The 20,567-nt window shown below is 41.1% G+C and overlaps 1 protein-coding gene across 1 annotated transcript; it reads left to right on the forward strand.

Annotated features, from left to right (window-relative positions):
- The first annotated feature begins 391 nt into the window (after positions 1-391).
- cxcr3.1 (chemokine (C-X-C motif) receptor 3, tandem duplicate 1) lies at positions 392-5,452 on the forward strand. Its single transcript, XM_056269920.1, has 3 exons — positions 392-480; positions 2,103-2,486; positions 4,561-5,452. The coding sequence occupies exons 2-3, from the start codon at positions 2,106-2,108 to the stop codon at positions 5,290-5,292; spliced, it is 1,113 nt and encodes a 370-aa protein (XP_056125895.1). The 5' UTR covers positions 392-480; positions 2,103-2,105; the 3' UTR covers positions 5,293-5,452.
- The last annotated feature ends 15,115 nt before the right edge of the window (positions 5,453-20,567 follow it).

The raw sequence follows: 20,567 nt of genomic DNA on the forward strand, positions 1-20,567 counted from the left end.
CAAAGTTGGCTTGATTGGATTGTTTTCTGATTGAAAAGTTGAAAAAGCTTAAAATTTGCAAATACACAAGACTGAAATATTATCAATTAGCATACAGAACAACAATTACAATTTCTCTGTAGTTGTCAAGTTTTTTTTTTGCTAGACAAGATCATCTTTAAGAATGATGAACAATAACTAATGAACATGTCAAATCTTTGTTTGCCAACTTGTAACATGCATCCTATTTCTGCATTTCCCTGAGCAAAACATTCATTGAGAAAGCAAAATGAACATTTGAAATAGAATTGTGAATGAGTGACAACTGATCGTTATCATATTTCCTCTTTTAAACCCTGGTGCTCCCTGCCACTGTCTCCTCCTCCTCTCTCTCTTCAGTGCATCTGTATGTCGTGACCTTTAGGTCTATTAATGAGTAACTCTCAGAGTGTCAATCATTTCAGCGCCTCTCAACTACTGTGAGATCCTTCACTTACACGGGTACGTTTTCTTCCTTCCAAATAACCATAGATCGATAATGCTCACATTGTTGCTGAAGTTAATGTTTATTGTTGTATTAATTTTACATTTGAAGATTATCAGTGATCATCTCATTTTATTTCATTATTATTGGATTTATTTCTTGCCATAATATTGAGTACATTTTGCTTCCCTTGTCTTGATATGCACTACGAAAGAGTATCGAAGGAGCTTCACTTCCAATTACGATGAATGATTTTAAGACTTACATTTGTAAAAGTTAAATGTATATTTCCAGCACAAACAGACTGACGTTATTGTGACTGCAGGATGATAAAAAAGGGAAAATACCAGGGGGTGACAAATATCCCCTCCGGAGATTTCAGGTTTCAATTACCGACATTCAGAACATTATTGTAAATAACATGGTTTCGCATAAAGTGTAGAGATCAGAAGACTATACTATACACTCTTAAAAATAAAGGTTATAAAAGGGGGTTTTTGCAAACATTTGGGGGTCCCCAAAAACCGTTCATTGAACAGTTCTTAAGAGCCTTTTTTTTTTCTTAGTGTGAAGAACATTTTAATAGCCTAATCTAAAGAAACTTTTTCCACTAAGAACTTTTTGGGGAAGGCAAGAGTTAAAGGTGGATAAAGAACATTTATTTTTAAGAGTGTATATCCAAACTACCCACAGTCTCATTTTCAAAGAAATGGTGTTTTACCAGGAATGCGCACGCAGGGAGGTGTTAGACCAGTTCGTCAGAAACACACCTGAAGGTCATAGTTGATTCAGCTTAGTCTCATCAATGATGAAAATCTGAATTGCATTATGACTGATAGACATCAGTGATGAATGCTTTGTGGCCACAGTGTGGTTTTTCATTTTCTCTTATCTGTTCAATCGAGTGATTCACAGAATATGAAAACACTTGATTTGAAAAACAACACGGTGTACCAGCCGCTGTAAATTCACTTATAAAATCCTGGATTTGGCAGTGCAGGAATAGAAATTAATATGAAAAGACTATGAATTAAGCCTATCAATATACAACAATCGGTTACATCTTATTTCAAGTAGAAAAATTCCTTCAGAGGATTACAGGAGAAGATATTTTTATGAATGTTTAAATTGTTTTGTCCATACAATAAAGGTCAATGGGTCCAAAAATCATTTGACCCTACTTTCATTTCATGGACAAATCAAACAAACGAACAAAAACCCAATATCTTCTTTTGTGTCCCAAAGAAGCAAAAAAGTCATAAAGGTTTGGAGCGACATGAGGGTGAGTAAACAATGACAGAATTATTATTTTGGGGCGAAGGATTCCTTTAATTTGAGCTTTTTAAGGCTTTATGCCTGCCATCATGTCTCATCATTGCCCCCTTCTGGCCAAAGTACGTTACTTAAGAAAAAGTTACTTCTTCAGACGTAAACTATAAACTGGAATAAATGTAAGGCTAAATTGACATTTTACCCTCAGACTTTAAACCGCACGTTTAGACAAAATGCTGCCAAACACACAAAATAGCACATTCACTAGTTTAACGTCGCACACTTGAAACACTCATTAAATTAAATAAATAGATAGACTACTGTATTGAAAATAAATGATATAAATGTAGGCTATGTTTCTTTGCAGAAGATGAATTCTGACAAAAAGATCACCATGAGCATACAAGAATTTACTTTCTCTGATGATTACGACAACTACACAGGGATGTATGACGGGGACTGCTGTGGAGAAGGACTTGTGTGTGATCAGGACTCAAGCATGCACTTTGATTCCATTTTTATCCCGGTCCTTTACTCTCTGGCGCTGGTAGTGGGGCTGCTGGGAAACGGACTGGTTCTGGTTGTACTGTGGAAGAAAAGGCAGAGCTTGAATGTTACAGACATCTTCATCCTTCACCTGAGTTTAGCAGACACTCTGCTGCTGATGACGCTGCCCTTCTGGGCTGTAGAGGCAGTGAAGGGCTGGATCTTCGGCACAGCGCTCTGCAAACTGAACGGAGCTATATTCAAGGTGGGCAAAATATTTGTTGTTTATGTTGTGTTTTTAAATGTTTATTTTATGAAATGATTCGGTACACTGCTTCTCCATTTTATTGTTTTACGCTTACATTCAGTGATGAAACTGTATGAATGACAATAAATTCTAAAATAGACATTTTACTCTGTAACCGAAAAATTATAACATCTAAATTAACTCCTTTTTTATCAAGTCAAAAATATTATTTAATATTGCTGAATCAACATAATGCATTAAAGGGCCCCTATTATGGATTTTTGAAAATGACCTTTCATGTAGTGTGTAACGTGTGAATAAGTGAATGAAAACATCCTGCAAAGTTTTAAATCTGAAAGTGCACCGTATATTAAAGGGCAAGTTCGGTATTTTACACTTAAAGCCCTGTTTTAAGATAGTTTCTGATGAAATAGAACGGTTAAGATTGAAATTTGGACACATGCTGCTGGCCCGAGAATTCAAAAAACGTAACGTTAGTTTTGAGTTTTATATTGTGTAACTTAGGTCTCCTGCTAACTGGCTTACTCATGTTATCACTGTCTTACTGACATACCTAATCATTTGTGGGACACTATTACCTAAAACTGTGTCTATTAATGCTGATTGTCTGTCGTTCTTCTCACTAACGTTACTTTAAGGAAATATTTGTTTTACCAACGTTTATGTTAACTTAAGTTACATCAGATCATTCACTCTAGAGCTCGCTAATTGCAACAGTTAACTAACATAACTTACATGCACTGTTATTGATACAGTTTCCACGTGTTCACTGCAATATATTAGAAAAATACTAGGTAAATAAATTAGTACAACTAAAATAATCGGTTTGTTGATGAACATGCACTTGTCAATGCTGATGGTGAGGAATTGGTTACAGTTGCAATATCTTATAATGTACCTCAAACGGAGTACCGGCAGTGTATCACTGAGAAACGTCCTGCTCTACTCGTCCTTGCGATGGAGGTTCGGGTTGAGCAACGAGCTCTTCCAGTGTTTAATCATCGGACTCGCGCTCGCATTGATATGGTCAAATCGACGTGATTGTTCGTTACTGTGTAGGAAGCCTCAGTCAGGACACGCAGAGCTGACGTTGTTATGGCAATGGGCGTTTTTATTTTCGACGCACGCGCTGTACACGGTAGGCCAATCACAACAGACTGAGCTGTCTGGCCAATCAGAGCAGAGTAGCTCGCGGAAAGGAGGGATTTAGAGGGATTCATTCATTTGATGAGTCGTTTGAGATTCATTGAAAATGTGATGATGTCTGATGTGCAAATGTATATTATGAGGAAATTAAACAGTTTTTTTTTTATTTAATTTTTTTTTAACCTTTGATGCATGTAAACCTGTTGTAGGAGACTTCACAACAACATTAGGAAACTTTAAAATAGCATAATTGGGGCCCTTTAATTTATACTAATACAATTTACTTTTTATGGGTTAAAACAAGTAAAAAACAGCTCTTTAATGTAACAATTGCAGCTTACCTTTTACAGTAAAGTTGGAGATAAATTATACATTTACATATAATCATAGCAACTTACAAATGAGAGTAGAAGCAATCAAACCAACAAAAGGGCAACATGTAAGTGCTGTGACTGTGCTGTAAGTCCCAGTTAGCACAGTACACTTTTATTTTTAAATAAATAGAATATAATAGTAAGTGTTAGTATTAATGGTAGTATTAATGATCTACTCTTTTGACACTATAAAGAACCTTTTGTGCAATTTATTTTTATTATTTATTTATAGATTATTTATAGCTTATTTTTTCATATGTATTATTATTATTTGAGCTGCATAGCTGTTTAAATCATTTACATGGTAATAGTTGAAAAATTGTCTATAACTTTACACAGAAATCATATTTAAAATCATGTTAACATATTGTTTACATCTTGTGGCTATACTATTGAAAAAGTGAGCATTTTAAGAGATTTTACGGATCAGCCCCATTCACTTCCATTCTTTCTCAATGTAACCCAGATTATTGCTTTTTTATAAATATTATATATTACTTTAAGAATCAACTTTAGGTTTGCAGCCTCTCATTGTCACGTTTCTCCATTAGATCAATTTCTACTGTGGGATTTTCATGCTTTCCTGCATCAGTCTTGACCGCTTCCTGTCCATCGTCTATGCAGTGCAGATGTATTCTCGTAAAAAGCCAATGGTGACTCACTGTTGCTGCCTGATGGTCTGGGTCTTCTGCATTCTGCTCTCAATTCCTGACTGGAAATTCCTTACGGACTACGCGGACAGCAGACGTCAGGATAAAATAGAATGTGTTCCGTTTTACCCCTCTGATAATTGGCATCTGTACTCTCGTCTGCTGTACCATATTTTGGGTTTTGCTCTTCCAGCAATAATGATGTTGTTCTGTTACTCTTGCATCCTCCTGCGGCTGCGACGTGGCTCTCAGGGCATGCAGAAGAAGAGGGCCATCCGTGTCATCATAGCCCTCGTACTGGCCTTCTTCATCAGCTGGACACCCTTCAACATCACCCTCATCATTGACACCATAAAAAACAACCTAAAAAACAACCAAACCATCAGTTACCAAAAATCCTGTGACAGCACCACAGCATTGGATGTAGCTCTTACAGCAACTTCCACATTGAGCTACTTACACTGCTGTGTCAACCCAGTGCTTTATGCTTTTGTGGGGGTGAAATTTCGCCAGCAATTGCTGGACATACTGAGACCGCTGGGCTTCAGGCTGAAGGGTCCAGCAGGCCTGGTGTCGCGGAAAAGCTCTGTATGGTCAGAGTCAGTGGACACATCACACACGTCTGCTTTCTGAAAGATCAAACTATGTACAGTCAGTAACCATCTCCTCTTTTTCTGCAACCTGTAACATCTGTATCAGTATTATGTCAGAAGAGTTTGGCTTTAAGTACACAAGTGTTTCTGTTCACACCAAGAAGGGTATCTATTAATCATTCTAATTCTGAGAATAGGGAAGTCCATAAAGTCCAAAAAAACTATAACGATAAAGACACAGAGGAACTATATCATTGGAATCACTTACTTTCCTACTTTCCCAGCTGATGAATGATAAAACCATTAACAGACAATCAGAATCCACCCAACTTTAAAGATGAAGTATGTAAGATACATTCTCTTAACCCAGTTTATTGTTCATTGACTACTATTGTTATGCCATTCATGGGTTTATCTCCCATAAAAGGGTGAACATTGAGCCTCACAGGCACCATTAAAACATTGAGAGTGGTCCACTCAAATCCGTCAATCTCTTTCCATCTCAATGTATAGCGTGAGTTTGTGGCGTGGCTAGCTACTGAAACAGGAAAATACATTCAGCTTCAGAAGTGCAAGCCTTTTATTCAGACCTAATAAACAGGTCATGAAAGCGACAAAGCGAACTGGGCATTGCGATGCTACGCGCTACAATGGGATTTTCAGTATCATACAGCATCATCATGCACTCGTTCAGAAAGACAAATGTACCAATTTAAAATGTTGACTTTAATTTGTCCAGTGTAAACAGCCTCCAACGGTTTACATGTCAAAAATTAGCCCAGGGAATCCTGAAATCTCAAAAACTGTTAGCTGAACTTGCATTTAAATAACATTTTAAATCAGCAACAAAATCTGACATGAACTGTCTAATTGTTGATTCTTATGCTCAAATAGTGTTAAAAAAGCTTATTTTCAGGCTAGACCAGCCAATGTTTTTTATAGATTTTTTTATTTTAGATAAGAAAGTAGTAGGACAGACAGGAGGAGGGAATTGGACCAGGAGAGGGCCCGGAGTCGGGACTTAAACCTAGGTTTCCTAAAGTGTAACCGCACCATGTGTCGTAGCACTTGCCCACAGGAACCAGAGCTTTTAATGGCAGCTGCAGTGATGCAAGGACTTTACCAATCAGCGATCGGAATTTTTATTCAGAATGAGGGACTTATTCTGCCATATTGCACATTGGACTTTCTCCCATTCATAAGTAATATTAGGACACAATCTTTTTATATCTAAAATCTTTTGAGATACGTTGGATGGGTTTATTATAAGCAAGGTGCTTGGGTTTGCAGACAGAGTGTTAACCTCCTCATTTGCTTCCTCATGACACATAGCAACAAAGTATTTCTATATGTTTTATTGAAAGTAGCATACTTTTACTCGTTGAGACATGCTTTCACAAGACGTTTGAGTTGGGGCAGGCGCAACTCGTGAAAATATATTTTTGTAATTCTGCTAGGTGCCACTAGTGTCACAATAACTATACTTCACCTTTAAAGCAACACCAAGTAACTTTTCCTCTGCGGTCGCCCTACAGGTTGGAAGCGGAATTATCCATTTCAGCTGTCGTAAATAATTTAGCCTGCAGCCTACTGTCGCACTCACGCTCGTTGTTTATCCAGCACCGGCTTTGGAATGAACGATGTCCACAGACAAGGTATATGTTGCATGATTTCATGAAAGTATGATGTATTGCGAACGGCATCGGAAACAAAGAAAAACAAAATAATGACTATTGTAACGCTTGACGTAAAGCAAGTCAAATTTGTAGTTTTCTTATGTCTCATTAGAACTACAGAAACTCGACCTGATCTGGCAGTCTTACATAGCGTGGTTATAGCAGATATAGGACCGCAGAGCGGAGGCATAAGTGCCTTTCACCCTGTTACGACTTGATGAACCACTGAAACGATTTTGGAAACATTATTTTAAGGTAAAAAATCTTACTTAGTGTTGCTTTAAAGCAAGAGATGACAAAACTATTCAGAATGTTATCATTCATTGGTGTGGACGCTACTATTTATCTTTAAACTTGTCTTTATACGTTAGTTATCGTTCTTGGTGTGAATGGGTCTTTAGTCTCATGATTGTGCTGATTAGCTTGCATGAATATATAGAAATCTTTATTTCTTTTCTCACATGTGGCAGCTATTGTAGGTTATGTTTTACATTTCTCAAGCATACTTGATTTCTTGCAGCTCGCACATTTTGGAGAGAGATAAAACAAGTCGCTATTATGTCAAAATTGATCACTCTCTTAATACAGATTTGTCCAATGGATCATACTTTTGAAAAAGTGTGAACAGCTGAATTTTACTGTTATACATTTTGAAATTATTGTAAGTTATTGTAAAGTGTCTACAATTGTTCCAAATGTCTTATGTTTTTATTTTTTATGATGTTTTTAAATATCGATTTGCTGTAAATATTTAAAACATCTTGAAGGCCTACTTGTCATATGAAGCAGAACTGCAAATGTGTATTTTTTTGTGTACTGTCTTCTTATATTTTGAATATTAAAGGTTAACTTTTGTTGAACCTTTGTTTTTTCAGTTGTGTTAGCATAAAACTTGCAACTACAATGTGAGATGTCTGTCTCATTAATACTGTAAAACTGCAATACAATAAAATAGAAGGAAATTACATATACACAGTATATGACTTAATGCTATTATGCTTTTTCACTTCTTCAACTTTGGTTCCCTATAATATAATATATAATAGCCCTATGACAGAGCGGCGTAACTGCGCAAACCAATCGGTGCGAAGCCCGGCATGCTGAGCGCAGAGCCCGCCACAATCTGCATCTGCCTATAAAAGACGCTCGATTTTGCCATGGATTTATCTCCTTCAGCGACGATCTTCGGACCTTCGCTGAACTCCCTTCTACGAAGCCTTCACCTTCTTCGCCGAGACAAGTGGAGCCAGCAGCAGAACAGCGAGCGAGCCAGCGGACTGACTGATCCAGCGCGCTCAAATGCGCCGGCGATCAGCGAGCTGTTGTGCTGTTTCCCTGTGCTCTCCGGCAATCTTCGGTGTATCATTTCTCTTTTTACTTCTGTGTCTAAAAGAGTAGCGACGTTGTTTCAAATGTTGTGCCACGGCTGTGGCAAATGCAGAGCCCCTCTATGTCAAGCTGCTCTCTCTGCGAGAGTATGCCGCCCTCATCTCTCCGCTCTCGGATTGCGTTCTTTTCAGAGGGTCAGAGTCAGAGGGCTGAGTACACGGAAACTAGTGAGCTCACGCCGGCTCACACCCCGCGTGCCACACTGTCTCCGCATAGAGAGATCTCGCGGCTTCAAAGGCTGAGGAATGGATGGGCTCTGTAGAACACCCCGCCCTCTTGCCGTCTAAGCAGCGCAGCGACTCCAGGGCTCGAATTGACGCAGAGCTGATCCACGTCCTTTTCAGAGCAGTCGACAAGCTCGGTCTCGACTGAGCCTCGCCTGAGGAGCCCACATGCAGCCGCCTGAACGAAGAGTTCCTGATGAGGCACAAACAGGCTCCTCGCCAGAGAGCCGCACCATTCTTTACAGAAGTTCACGAGGAACTTACAAAGTCATGGCGCGCCCCCTACTCTGCCCGCCTGTGACTTTCCACCTTAGCAGCGCTCTCATGCATCGACGGCGTCGAGGAGAAGGGCAATGATAAACTGCCCCCCCTCCCCCCACGGAAGAAGCCGTGGGTGGGCAGAGATGCGCAGGATGGAAATCCAAAGTGGCTCATCCATCCAAGCCCTGCAGGACGACCTCAGCCCTTTGCAGGAAGGGCTTATGCATCCTCTGGCCACGCAGGCTCCACCCTCCACTCGATGGCGGTCCTCCAAGTTTTCCAGGCCAAAGTCCTCTGCTCCATGGATGAGTCTGGACCAGATCCACAGACCTGGCCCTGCACGCCACAAAAGCCACCGCACAGGCCATTGGCAGAGCCATGGCCAGCTTAGTGGTGCTGGAGCGCAACTTATGGCTTAACTTAACAGAGATCAAGGACGAGGACAGAACCGCCTTCCTAAATGCTCCCTTCTCCTCCACTGGTCTCTTCGGCCCCGCGGTGGACGGATTTGCTGAGTGCTACATGACGGCACAGAAGGCATCGCAGGCAATGTGACACTTCCTGCCGAAACGCTCCAGCTCTGCAGCCTCGAGTCGCCAAAAGTCCACGCCGACTCAGCAGCAAGCGAAACCAGCACCTGCAGCTGCTCAGCCTCTCCCAGCGCCTGAGCAACGGTCAGGCCAAATGCTTCCCACCTAATCGTCAGGGACCCCGGCCTAGGATTACGCTGGACCCCAAACCAAAGAAGCAGTCCTGATCTGCAAAGCAGGAAGAGGGAAGGGCTAAGTCTCGCTGAGCCCGGACCGTCTTTCAAAAAGCCCCGAGTGTTCCTCCAAATGCCCTGTTCATTTCTGGCCAATGGAGCAAATGTTGCAATTGCAAGCAGTTCAAGTTCACGCCGCACGACCGCCATTATAGCAAACACAATAAAAAACAAAAATTCTTGGCTTTCCCCTTTGAGGCAATTGGCCCTCATTCTCATTCTCATTCTCATTCTCATTCTCATTCTCATTTCCAATAGGAGGCGGAACTGAACTCTCACAGATATGTGCTCCTCAACCATTTAGAATGCCTAGGACTAATAAATACAGCCAAGAGCTCTCTGCTTCCCAGTCAGAGGATCTCCTTCCTGGGTGCACTTATAGACTTAGCCCAAATGAGGGCGTGGCTATTGAACGAACGCTCTCTGGCTATTCAGTGACTCGCAAGCTCATTCAGAGTGGGGACCAAGAGACCCCTCAGAACCTTCCAGAGGATGCTAGGCCTCATGGTCTCTACATCATCAGTACCTCCGCTGGGTATTAGGGGTGGAACGGTACATGTATTCGTTTCGTATTGAACCGAAACGGTACGGGCGTCACGGTTCGGTGCACGAATTTACACGGAGAATACACGGTATAAAAATAAATAAAACTCGCGTGCAAATTAATTAATGTAATTGGGAACTACTGTTAGATACGCGGGTTCTTTAGGGACACATAATCTGTACCCCTGGCTTTGCTCTGAACGCGCGTTCACCTCAAACGTTGGCTTTTATACGCGCGTCCTATTCGCTTTGGTCTAGCGTCGAACTAGACTTGAATTTGACGCTCTTTTCGCGTTTGGTGTGACCGCATATTGAACAGGCTGCGATGTCAAGATTGCAATGCTGGAGTGTGTGTGTGTGTGTGTGCGCGTGCGCGAGAGAGAGACAGAGAGGCGCGGGCACGATCGAACTGTGTGTGTGTGTGTGTCAGTGTGTGTCTGAGAGAGAGAGAGAGAGAAAGAGAGAGAGAGAGAGAGGCGCGGGCATGATCGAACAGTGGAAACATAAAAAAAACATACTCCGTCATTTTGTTCATACAGATCATTAAACCTGCAAAGTGTTTACTTGTATTTGTGTACACTCGCAATAAAACACAACATTGTGCTTTTGTCACACTGTAAACTCTTGTCAAACTGTAACCTACAACTGTCACCCAACCAAAATATCACACACACACACACACACACGCACTGTTTTCAAAGCGAAAAATATTGATCCAAGCCCATTTCAAAACTGTGGGTCCCATCTTTTGGACATTCATTATATTGCATTGGTTTTCATTTCTTGTCCTCAGAGCACTAATCTGTTTATTTTTAAGTTACACATTCTACATTGCTTAAAAAAGAAAATCGAATGTTTTTTTAAATGGTAGTATTATTTTATACAGAAATCAATAATTTATAATTCAGATGAGAGTAACAGATGAGAGCTCTTGGACGAGCACGGAGGGACGGTTGCATATCAACTGCCTAGAATTGCTGGTGGTTTTGCTGGCCCTCAAAACCTTCCTACCACATCTGGCAGGTCACCATGTCCTGGTCCGTACGGACAACACGACAGTAGTGTCCTATATAAACCGCCAGGGTGGGCTCAGGTCGAACCGACTGTCCGAACTGGCCAGAAGTCTCATCTTATGGGCAGAAAACAACCTGCGGACGCTGAGAGCAACGCATTTTCCCGGCAAACTGAACCAGGGAGCAGATATGCTGTCCCGGGGCAGCGTGTCCCCAGGGGAATGGACCCGCCATCCCCAAATGGTTCAAAAGATCTGAAGTGTTTTCGGGAGGGCAGAGGTCGACCTCTTTTCCTCCGAAGACAACTCTCATTGACCAATATTTTCCTCGAAAAACAGGGATGCGCTGGCCCACGAATGGATCCAGCCTTCCCCTGTATGCTTTTCCTCCAGTCTCACTCCTCCCTCAGGGCATAAAAAGGATCAGGCAGGGCAGACGCTCAGTCCTATTAGTGGCCCCTGTAGCGTTTATACGCACGTATAAATATAATTAATTATTATTCATAACGGATTATGATCAATAATTAATAATTTAACTATTTTCAGAATTTACTGTAGCAGAATCAATAGTATGATCATTTGATCAGTTCATCCAATGAACGGAAAGCATAAACAAGTATTAATTCTAGGAAATATAATATCTTCCTGGCCAAGAAAGACTAATTCCCAGCTAACAGCTAAATTAAGAAATAATCAAGGGTAAAAGCATAGGTAGCTTTAGATCGCAGTTCAAGACAATAAATCTGTAAGCACATAACACAAGTAATGCTTCTCTTTTCAAATACAAACAATACTTTATTGATTATAAGCCTATGACTAACAAATAAAACTAATATCTAACACAAACACACGCACACGCATTCATACAAGTTGAAGAAAGAAAGAGAGTGAGGAAGAATGGGTTTAGGAGTCAGATGGTGAGATCCCAAGTTTCTATATGCACTTAAAAGACATGACCTGAACGAACCATCAATAATTAATTTCACCCTTTTATCGTTTCTTAGGCGGGTAATTCAATTTGATATTAAAATACACCAGTTCAGCTAAGAGTCTGGAGGTTACTTGCTTGTCCTTGCTTTGGGGTTCCCTTTTGTCGGTGTAAAGCGGTTTCCCGGGTCCGTGGTTTGGCTGGCGGTCTCCTCGTGCTTGCTAGATCTTGGGCAGCCAGTCACGTGGTGTGTTGGCGGATGGATGAAAGTCTTTGAAGTTGGAAGCGTGTTGCAGTCGAAACGTTTAAACGAAACTTTGCAGCAAAACTTAACTTAGAACCGAGACTTTTAACGGAAAAGAAAACAAAGGAAAGAAAGGAAGGTGAGACGAGTTAGATGGCTTGAATAAATCTGTTTTAACTGATCTTGATTTGGGTCATTTGTCTCTGCGTCTACATGGTTAGGCTACTATAACCATCGTCTGCTCCACCCGACTTGTTGTTCTATTCTTCTAGCGCATTATTCTTCCGTATTATTCTACTGCATTATTCTTCTGCATTATTTTATTTTATTTTATTTTTTCAGTTCTGTTCGGGTCTAAGGTTTTAAACTCCAATGTTTTGTCCCGCCTCCTGGAGGAATTTGGAATTCGGACAATAAGATACTATATGGTTATTTGAGAATATAGTATAGTAATATAGTAATATAGTAATATAATATAGTAACCCCCCCCCTTCTCTCATCGTGTATCATGTGTTATCTGTGGTCTGCCTGCTCGAACAGAGGATTCAGTTTAGACATAATTTCCATTTTAAGAACATAAACATTTTTTCACAGATTTCAATCAAGCCACCTTCTGAATTAATAATATCTGAGCATAATGATAGGAAACACGAACCCTTTCATTCCAGCATCTCATAGTTATAACAATTACATGACTTAGATGTGATCTAAGCAGAATAGACATACAGGGGTTGTAAACACAATATATAATTATGTTATGTTATATAATTTTGATTATGGGTCAGTCAAGAATTGTTCTGGGATGAGTTTTATGGATTTTGATATGTAAAGTGTGTTGGTGTGTAAAGTTTCTGGGGTTTAAGAAAGACATTCCAGTCTGAGGTCACGGCTAGTTCCTGCTGAAGTCTTGTTCTGTTCACATATCATGAGACCTTGGTTCTTAAAGAAAGGCTAGTCTGTTTAGTCGCAGGGGTCAGTTGACTTCTTGTTAGGGCCTCTTGTTTCACCATTTCTGAACAGATCTGTTCTTGCCAAATTATAAAACATTGACAACGATCTTCCTTTAGTTAAACAACAAAAGGTCTTTTGGCTTCAGCGCCTGGGGGTAATCTGGAATATGCCGCCTCTTGTGTTTGATTATGTATGAAAGCTTCACTCGTGTGGGTTTCATTCTCGTTATCGCTACACCTATGGAAGTAAAATAATGCCAAATGTTTTTGAAACAAAAAGCCTGTTGAATTGTACTACTAGGGGTGTGCCGGTTTCAGAATTGGTGATGACGGTTATGACCGGTTCGTAACATAACCGTCGTCGGGGGGGGGGGGGCTAAAACAAGCAGTTAGGATAAACAAGCAGACACTGATTAGCTACTGGCGTTTATTTAACATGAACAGCAAGACAACTAGAAGTGAATGTGCTTTCCATTAAATGTATCACACAGTGAACAAATCATTAACAAACAAACGTTGCAATGAACGTGCTTTGTTTTAAATAAATCACACACAGTAAACAAAACTTTAACGAAAAAACTTTGGAATGAACTTTGCAATTTAGACGCGCAAACTGCGTACCGGTGCGGTGAGACGTACATGCTCGGGCAGATTCGGCTTGAAGTCGGTCATCCTCGGACGCGGTGCCGCGCGCGCTGTTAGAAAAAAGCCGTGCACACACAGCCAAGCCAAATGGGGTCTTGCCGGTCTTGCGCACCGAACGCGTCATTTTTGCCGCGCGCACCTTCGCGCTCGTGCGGACGCGTCGAGTATAAACAAGGCTTTACTCCGTGTCAGCGCGCGCTCTGATCGGTAAAGGGGCACAGACCTCTCCCGAATCATCTCCAGCAGTAGCAGCCTCCGTTTCCCTCTTAAGCTGATATTAGTATTTAAACATTCTCTATGATAAAAAATGTTTAGTAAAAAATATTTTAATAACACGGTTTTGGCGGTTATAAAGTTCTAATGACGGTGTTCAACTATAACCGTCGGTCTCACGGTTATATAATAACCGTCACACCCCTATGTACTTGAAAAAAATATGCATTGCATTAACCCTGCTTGTATTTTAATGCATTGTATTTTTAGGGCTTGCATTTTTATAGGCTGAAATTTAGCATGGTTGAATATTTAAGCTGTGAATATTTCAAATCAAAACATTTCAAACACATTTTCATTAGCAAAATTTCAATAATCCATATTCACCTTTCATATTTCACTTCCAAAATATTCAAACTGATTAAAAATACAACCTATAATATTCAACAGGCGGTTTTCGGTCCATTTTATTTCGCTTTGCAAATTCGCTTCCACAAATTCAGTGGTTCAAATTCGACAGTGAATTCAACGTTGACATCCAGGAGCTGCAGGAAAAGCAGTAGATTACCGAGCATAATCTCCATCTGCTGTTAGTCTATGGGGTAAGAATTCGTTCACAATTCTGCGCGCGCAAGATCACATTTTGAGCGCGCAAAATGACATTTCGCACGCGCGTGAACTGAGTTTTGAGGAGAAATGTTCGTCTCGCAGATAAGAAAATATTTCGAGCGAACGAAAATCAATTTTGCATTTAAAATAAGTATTTGGATGTGTTGTTGACGAAGACCAGAGCAACAGTTAGAGCAAGCCATTCATTCATAAAAACTCAGCATGCATTAAGTTTTTTGTGATGATTATCTGGGTCAGTATACTGTATATGCGGAAAAGATGATAAAGGCACAAAAGCTGTTTTTATGTTTCATTCATTGTTACTTTCCCTGTGTAGCCTTACATGTTATCAGCTTTTTCTACAATGAACGGGATTATAATCGGTTTCCCTCAATACCTCATCATACTCAAAGATTCCCCTTCCGTCAGGACAAAGCGCTTAACGTAGCTTAAAGCTGCAGTAGGGAGTTTTGAGAAAACGTTGACTTAGCCTGAAAATTTGAACAAGCACAACTTCCAGGTCCCACCCCCTCGCTCTCTGCTGCGCTACAGCCCTCCCTCCACAGCTCGCCCTCCACAGCTCGTCCTCCACAGCGGAGCCTGTCGTGAACGCGCAGGCTAGTAAACAGGGCCACCGATGACGGCGGATAAAAAGTTATATGGCACATTCACTAATAGGGACTAAACGTCAATAATATCGTCGCTGTCGGGCGGAAACCTCGTATGTCCAAATTTGGTCAATTTAATATTTTTTCACAAATCGATGCTATTGGTCAGTCTCCACGTGGGTCTGTTATTTTTTACAAATTATTAACCAATCGAAAGTGTTGAAAATAGCTTGTGAGCAAACCTCTTAACTCCATTGGACACTTCAACTGTCTGAGAAACCTCGTAACTCCACCCCTTCTTCACTTGGCGCCGCCGCGCTGGAGCTTCGCGGCATTTTTTCTCCTCAAGATTGGAAGTCGCAATCCTCGTTGAGCAACACGTCCTCTGAGGTAAATGTCCTTATTCATGATTTAGTTATATAAATTATATAATAATAACAGTTTATATATTATATATAACAGTTTTATCTCGATCGAAGTAATGGTAGTGCTAGTTTAGTGTAATGTATCATTTCTGAGGATGCTAGATTTTTCTTTCTGCTATGTCTTGCATTGGACGGTAAGTTAGCTAAGTTAACTTATCATGTTGATTGAAATCTTCCATGGTTTTGTTTCTGACGAGGACATTTTATTTAAACCGCAAAAATTGCCTGTCGTTGACTTAGTTAGCCGCTATGTAACGTTATTGGTTTTGTCATCATGTTAGGTGAGATAGGTAGCTAACGTGATTTTCGTGGGGCTTAAATAAAAACCTCTCGACCCCCGCTAACGCTAGTTCTGGCACTCATCTGAGGAACAACATAATAATTTAATGTACTATGTCAGTATTGTAGCTTACAATGTCAAGGCATTCCGTCATGTTCAACAAGTAGCTACCTTTTACGTCATGTTCATCACTTTAAGCAAGCTAGCTGGCTTCTTGCCTTGTTATCATACGTAAACATGTCGTATAACTTAGTGAAACGATCATTTGACCTTTATTTATTTTATTTTTTGCAGCAACCATGTCTGTGTCCTTAAAGGAACTCTGTCAGATGGTCAATGTGCCATATGATCAGGCAAGGGCCCTATTAGACAGTGAGAGCTCTGATGGAGAGAGTGTAACGTTAGAGAGAGAGGAAGCAACAGTGGTGGAGGATACAGTGGTGGAGGATACAGTGGTGCATGCTGGTAGAGTGAATTTCTGAGAGATAATCATGATTTCACATGCCAAAATGAATGAGTTTTAATGCAGATGTATTTCACAACAATAGAAATAATAAAAAAATCACACTATTTGTATGATGTGTTTGAAAAGATTTCTCTGGTGGTCTGGAGGAAGAGGAGGCCTCACTGCTGGCTCCAGAGCAGGTGCAGTTTGACACGGGTAAGTTTGATGCTTTTCTACATTTTCTCATTAAATTGGATAAGGTCCTTCAACTATAGCCCTCACTGTTGACAGTTTATAAAGATGTAACTCATTCATGCACGTTTGGTTTGTGTGTGTATTTTGAAGTTTTCCATGGTGGAGGCGATGAGGACTCGGATGCAGAGCATTCATGCTCAGATGCTGAGGAAGACGCACCTCCAAGGAAAAGACTGAGAGCTGAGAACACCTGGAAGAAAGTCATCAACAAGAAAAGAAGAATGGTTGGAAAGTCATACATTGGAAAACAGAAGCAGAAGGAAACAATGAGGGAGCCACGGGCTATGGGGCCTAGATGTTCATCAGCAGCATGTGCCAGGTCAGGTAAACATCACTGCAGTGCAATCGGCGAGCCTGAGAGGAATAGTGCTGGGTTTCGATTCAAATTTCAAGAATCGATTCGATTCCGATTCTCAAGATCTTGAATCGATTATCATTATTCGATTCGATTCGATTCGATCCGATCCGATCCGATCTTCGAGATTAAGATAAGTGTTTTTGAAAAAAGCATATTTTTTTTCCAGCTGTTGAATTACAGGACTGTAGTTATGCAACATATTGATACAATTATTATAGACATTTAACTGCAAATTAATGGAGTATTGATGGTTGTAAAGAACAATCCCCCTTCCAGAGTGTTGATACAACTGCTTTCACAAACTTGCACTGGTGTAGACGACAGAGGACGCAGAGGTATCAGCAGCAGTAACCGCAGAGGATTGCAAGTAACCGCAGCAACCGCGATATTCACGTTTTTTTATAAGGCTATACCCTTCTTGTTTTGAACTTCATGCATGTGTATTGAATGTTAAACAAGTTCATAATGATAACAAACAAGACTGTTTATCGTGGTGATGTGTAGCCTACAGAGGCTTCGCACAGACAGTGAATGAGAGAGATCGGCAGAGCGCGTGCGATTACCTGCGTCTGTCTTTGAAGTCATATGTATTTGTGAAAAAGGTTGCCGTGTCAAAGGAAAGCGAAATATTTGTCGTATCATCCTTTTAACGTTCACGTCACGGGTATTTACCATAAATGCGCGTCAGCAGCAGCGCTGGTCAGCATCCCACTGCGCGAGGAAGCCGCGGGGAAATAAAATCAGCGAGTCACGCATTGAATCAATGCCATATTGGTCTCTAATAAGTGAAGCATCAGCTTCAGCGTTACCCATGCGACGCATTGCTGCTCAGCTGAGCCTTGAAAAGTGGAACTCAAAGTTAAAAAATAATTAACACCTTGTTTCATTACATCTCTTTTAATGAATCAGCTTTTTTGAACGTGTTCGTTGAATGAACGGTTTAATGACTCACTCAAAGCCCGTTGTCGTAACAATGTGCGCGCTGAGTGAAAGCCTTTCAATGCGCATACAGGGATCTCCCAGTCGCGGCAAGTTAAAGTTCACGGGGAAAATGTAAACCTATTAAAATCGATCCTCTGAGTTACGGATCGATCTTTAGAAATTAATATGAAAATCGATTCAGAATTGGTGAATCGATTTTTTCAACACAGCACTAGAGAGGAATACGATTTTCAATGACTTTTGGCAACATGTGACCTGGGAGGAGAAGAGAGTCTATGTGCGTGGTCTAATTGATGTGGTCCCCGTGCAAAGGAGAAGGGGGGCTGAAAATTCCCGAAGATCAAATTCGCTGTTGTTTTTTTTACGGGTCAGCGGGCAGAGAAGACGCGTCTGCAAAAGTATGTTTTTGTCTACCCTAGGAATAGGCGAGTGGTCTGCTCTTAACTGGGCAAAGGAGGGACACACGCAAGCAGAGACAGAGGGACAAACACACAGCAATGCACGTCGTTCAGTGGCAGGCCATGAATTCATTTGCAGTTTTTTGCACGACCTCCCAAAGGTGCCCTCACACTATTGCAGATCCACAACATCCAAACAGTATCTGGAACCTGTGTTTCAATCGATGGCTGATCTGTATGCAGTGTATTGTCATGCTGCTGCAGAGAAGAATGTAACACCTTTGTCAAGGCAAGTGTTCACAAATGAGTTCAAGCGTCTCAACCTAGGCCTTTACCACCCAAAAAAGGACCAGTGCAACATCTGTTGTGCTTTCAAGACCGGCAACTTACCTGATGACGAGTGGCAGCACCATCTCCTTCAAAAAGAAGAGGCCCGCGCCGAAAAGTTGTCCGACAAAAGCAAGGCCAGCAACAACACTATGGTCTTATGTATGGACTTACAAGCCCTCCTTTTGTGCCCAAAGCTAAAAGCCTCTGCCTTGTATTACAAAACAAAGCTTGCTGTTCACAATTTTACCATGTACAACATGCTGACACACAGTGCCACATGTTATGTCTGGCATGAAGGCGAGGGATCCCTGTCTGCCAGTGAGTTTGTTTCATGCATTGTCGACTACCTCTCTGCACACACTGAGCCTGACACATTTATTCTGTGGAGTGACGGCTGCGGGTATCAGAACCGGAATGCAGTTCTAAGCAATGCACTTCTTCTGTTCTCCATGAAGAATAACAAAGTCGTCATTCAGAAGTACCTTGAGAAAGGGCATACTCAGATGGAATGCGACTCCGTTCACAGCGTCATCGAGAGGCGTCTGAGGGATCAGGATGTTTATCTCCCAGCAGAGTATGTTAACCTGATGAAGAGGGCCCGTGTAAAGCCTCATCCATATGAAGTCAAGTACATCGACCACACCTTCTTCCAGGACTTCACCAAGCTGAGGCTCTGCAAGTCTCTGCGCCCTGGAGGAAGACCTGGTGACCCAACTGTCCATGATATCAGAGCCATCAGGTAATTACCAATGCAAATCTTATGTCTTACCAATATACTCATGACATTATGATGTTGCATATTGTTTTATGAAATCTTACAGTGATTATGTTGTTGTGTTATATTTTGTGCTATTAGGTACAACAACAATGGAACGATGGACTTCAAAATCAACCACTCTGATGACTGGCATTCACATCCAAGTCACCAACTCCGAAACTCCACCTCAGACAGCCACACAGTCACCCCACTCTATTCAGACCGCCTGAAGATCAAAGAGCTGAAATTCAAACACCTCCAAGACCTGAAGGAAGTCATCCCAAAGGACTTTCACAGCTTTTACGACAATTTACTTCACTAGCTTAATATAGGATGCAGTATTAAAGGAGAACTCCTGCACAAAATGAACCTGGGGTGTAATAACACATTGGTACCGAGTCGACCGTTCTCTGGGATTTGTTTTCATGATAATCGAATGTAAAGAGTTCTATCTCTAAAAACGGTTTAGATTATAATGCTAGTATATGTTGGCATATAATAAGTAAAAAGAAATTGCTAGTTAATACCACTAACAATGCTCAAAATAGCCCCACACTAACACGGTAGCATAATGAGGGTCCAAACCGAAGCACTGAGAACTTTGTCAGTGTCCAGACAGTTTAATAAGAAGATATTTTAAACATACAGTCAACTTCGCGTATACAGGCAGAATCCATCTTTGAAATACAGTCTTTACCAGTCGATCTACGAACGCCGATCCAAGCCTGCTGTTCGCGCTCACCTTATCACAACTTATAGCTCGTTCACATCTCACCAGCGCACTTGGATCGGCGTTCGTAGATCGACTGGTAGAGACTGTATTTCAAAGATGGATTCTGCCTGTATACGCGAAGTTGACTGTATGTTTAAAATATCTTCTTATTAAACTGTCTGGACACTGACAAAGTTCTCAATGCTTCGGTTTGAAGGTAGGGACCCTCATTATGCTACCGTGTTAGTGTGGGGCTATTTTCAGCCTTGTTAGTGGTATTAACAAGCGATTTTTATTTGTCATTACACTATGCCCAATATACTAGCGTTATACTAGCTTTATAGGCTA

This window comes from Rhinichthys klamathensis, unplaced genomic scaffold (assembly GCF_029890125.1).
Source record: "Rhinichthys klamathensis goyatoka isolate OS25496 unplaced genomic scaffold, OSU_Roscu_1.1 h1tg000295l_1, whole genome shotgun sequence".
Classification (NCBI taxonomy): Eukaryota; Metazoa; Chordata; class Actinopteri; order Cypriniformes; family Leuciscidae; genus Rhinichthys; species Rhinichthys klamathensis.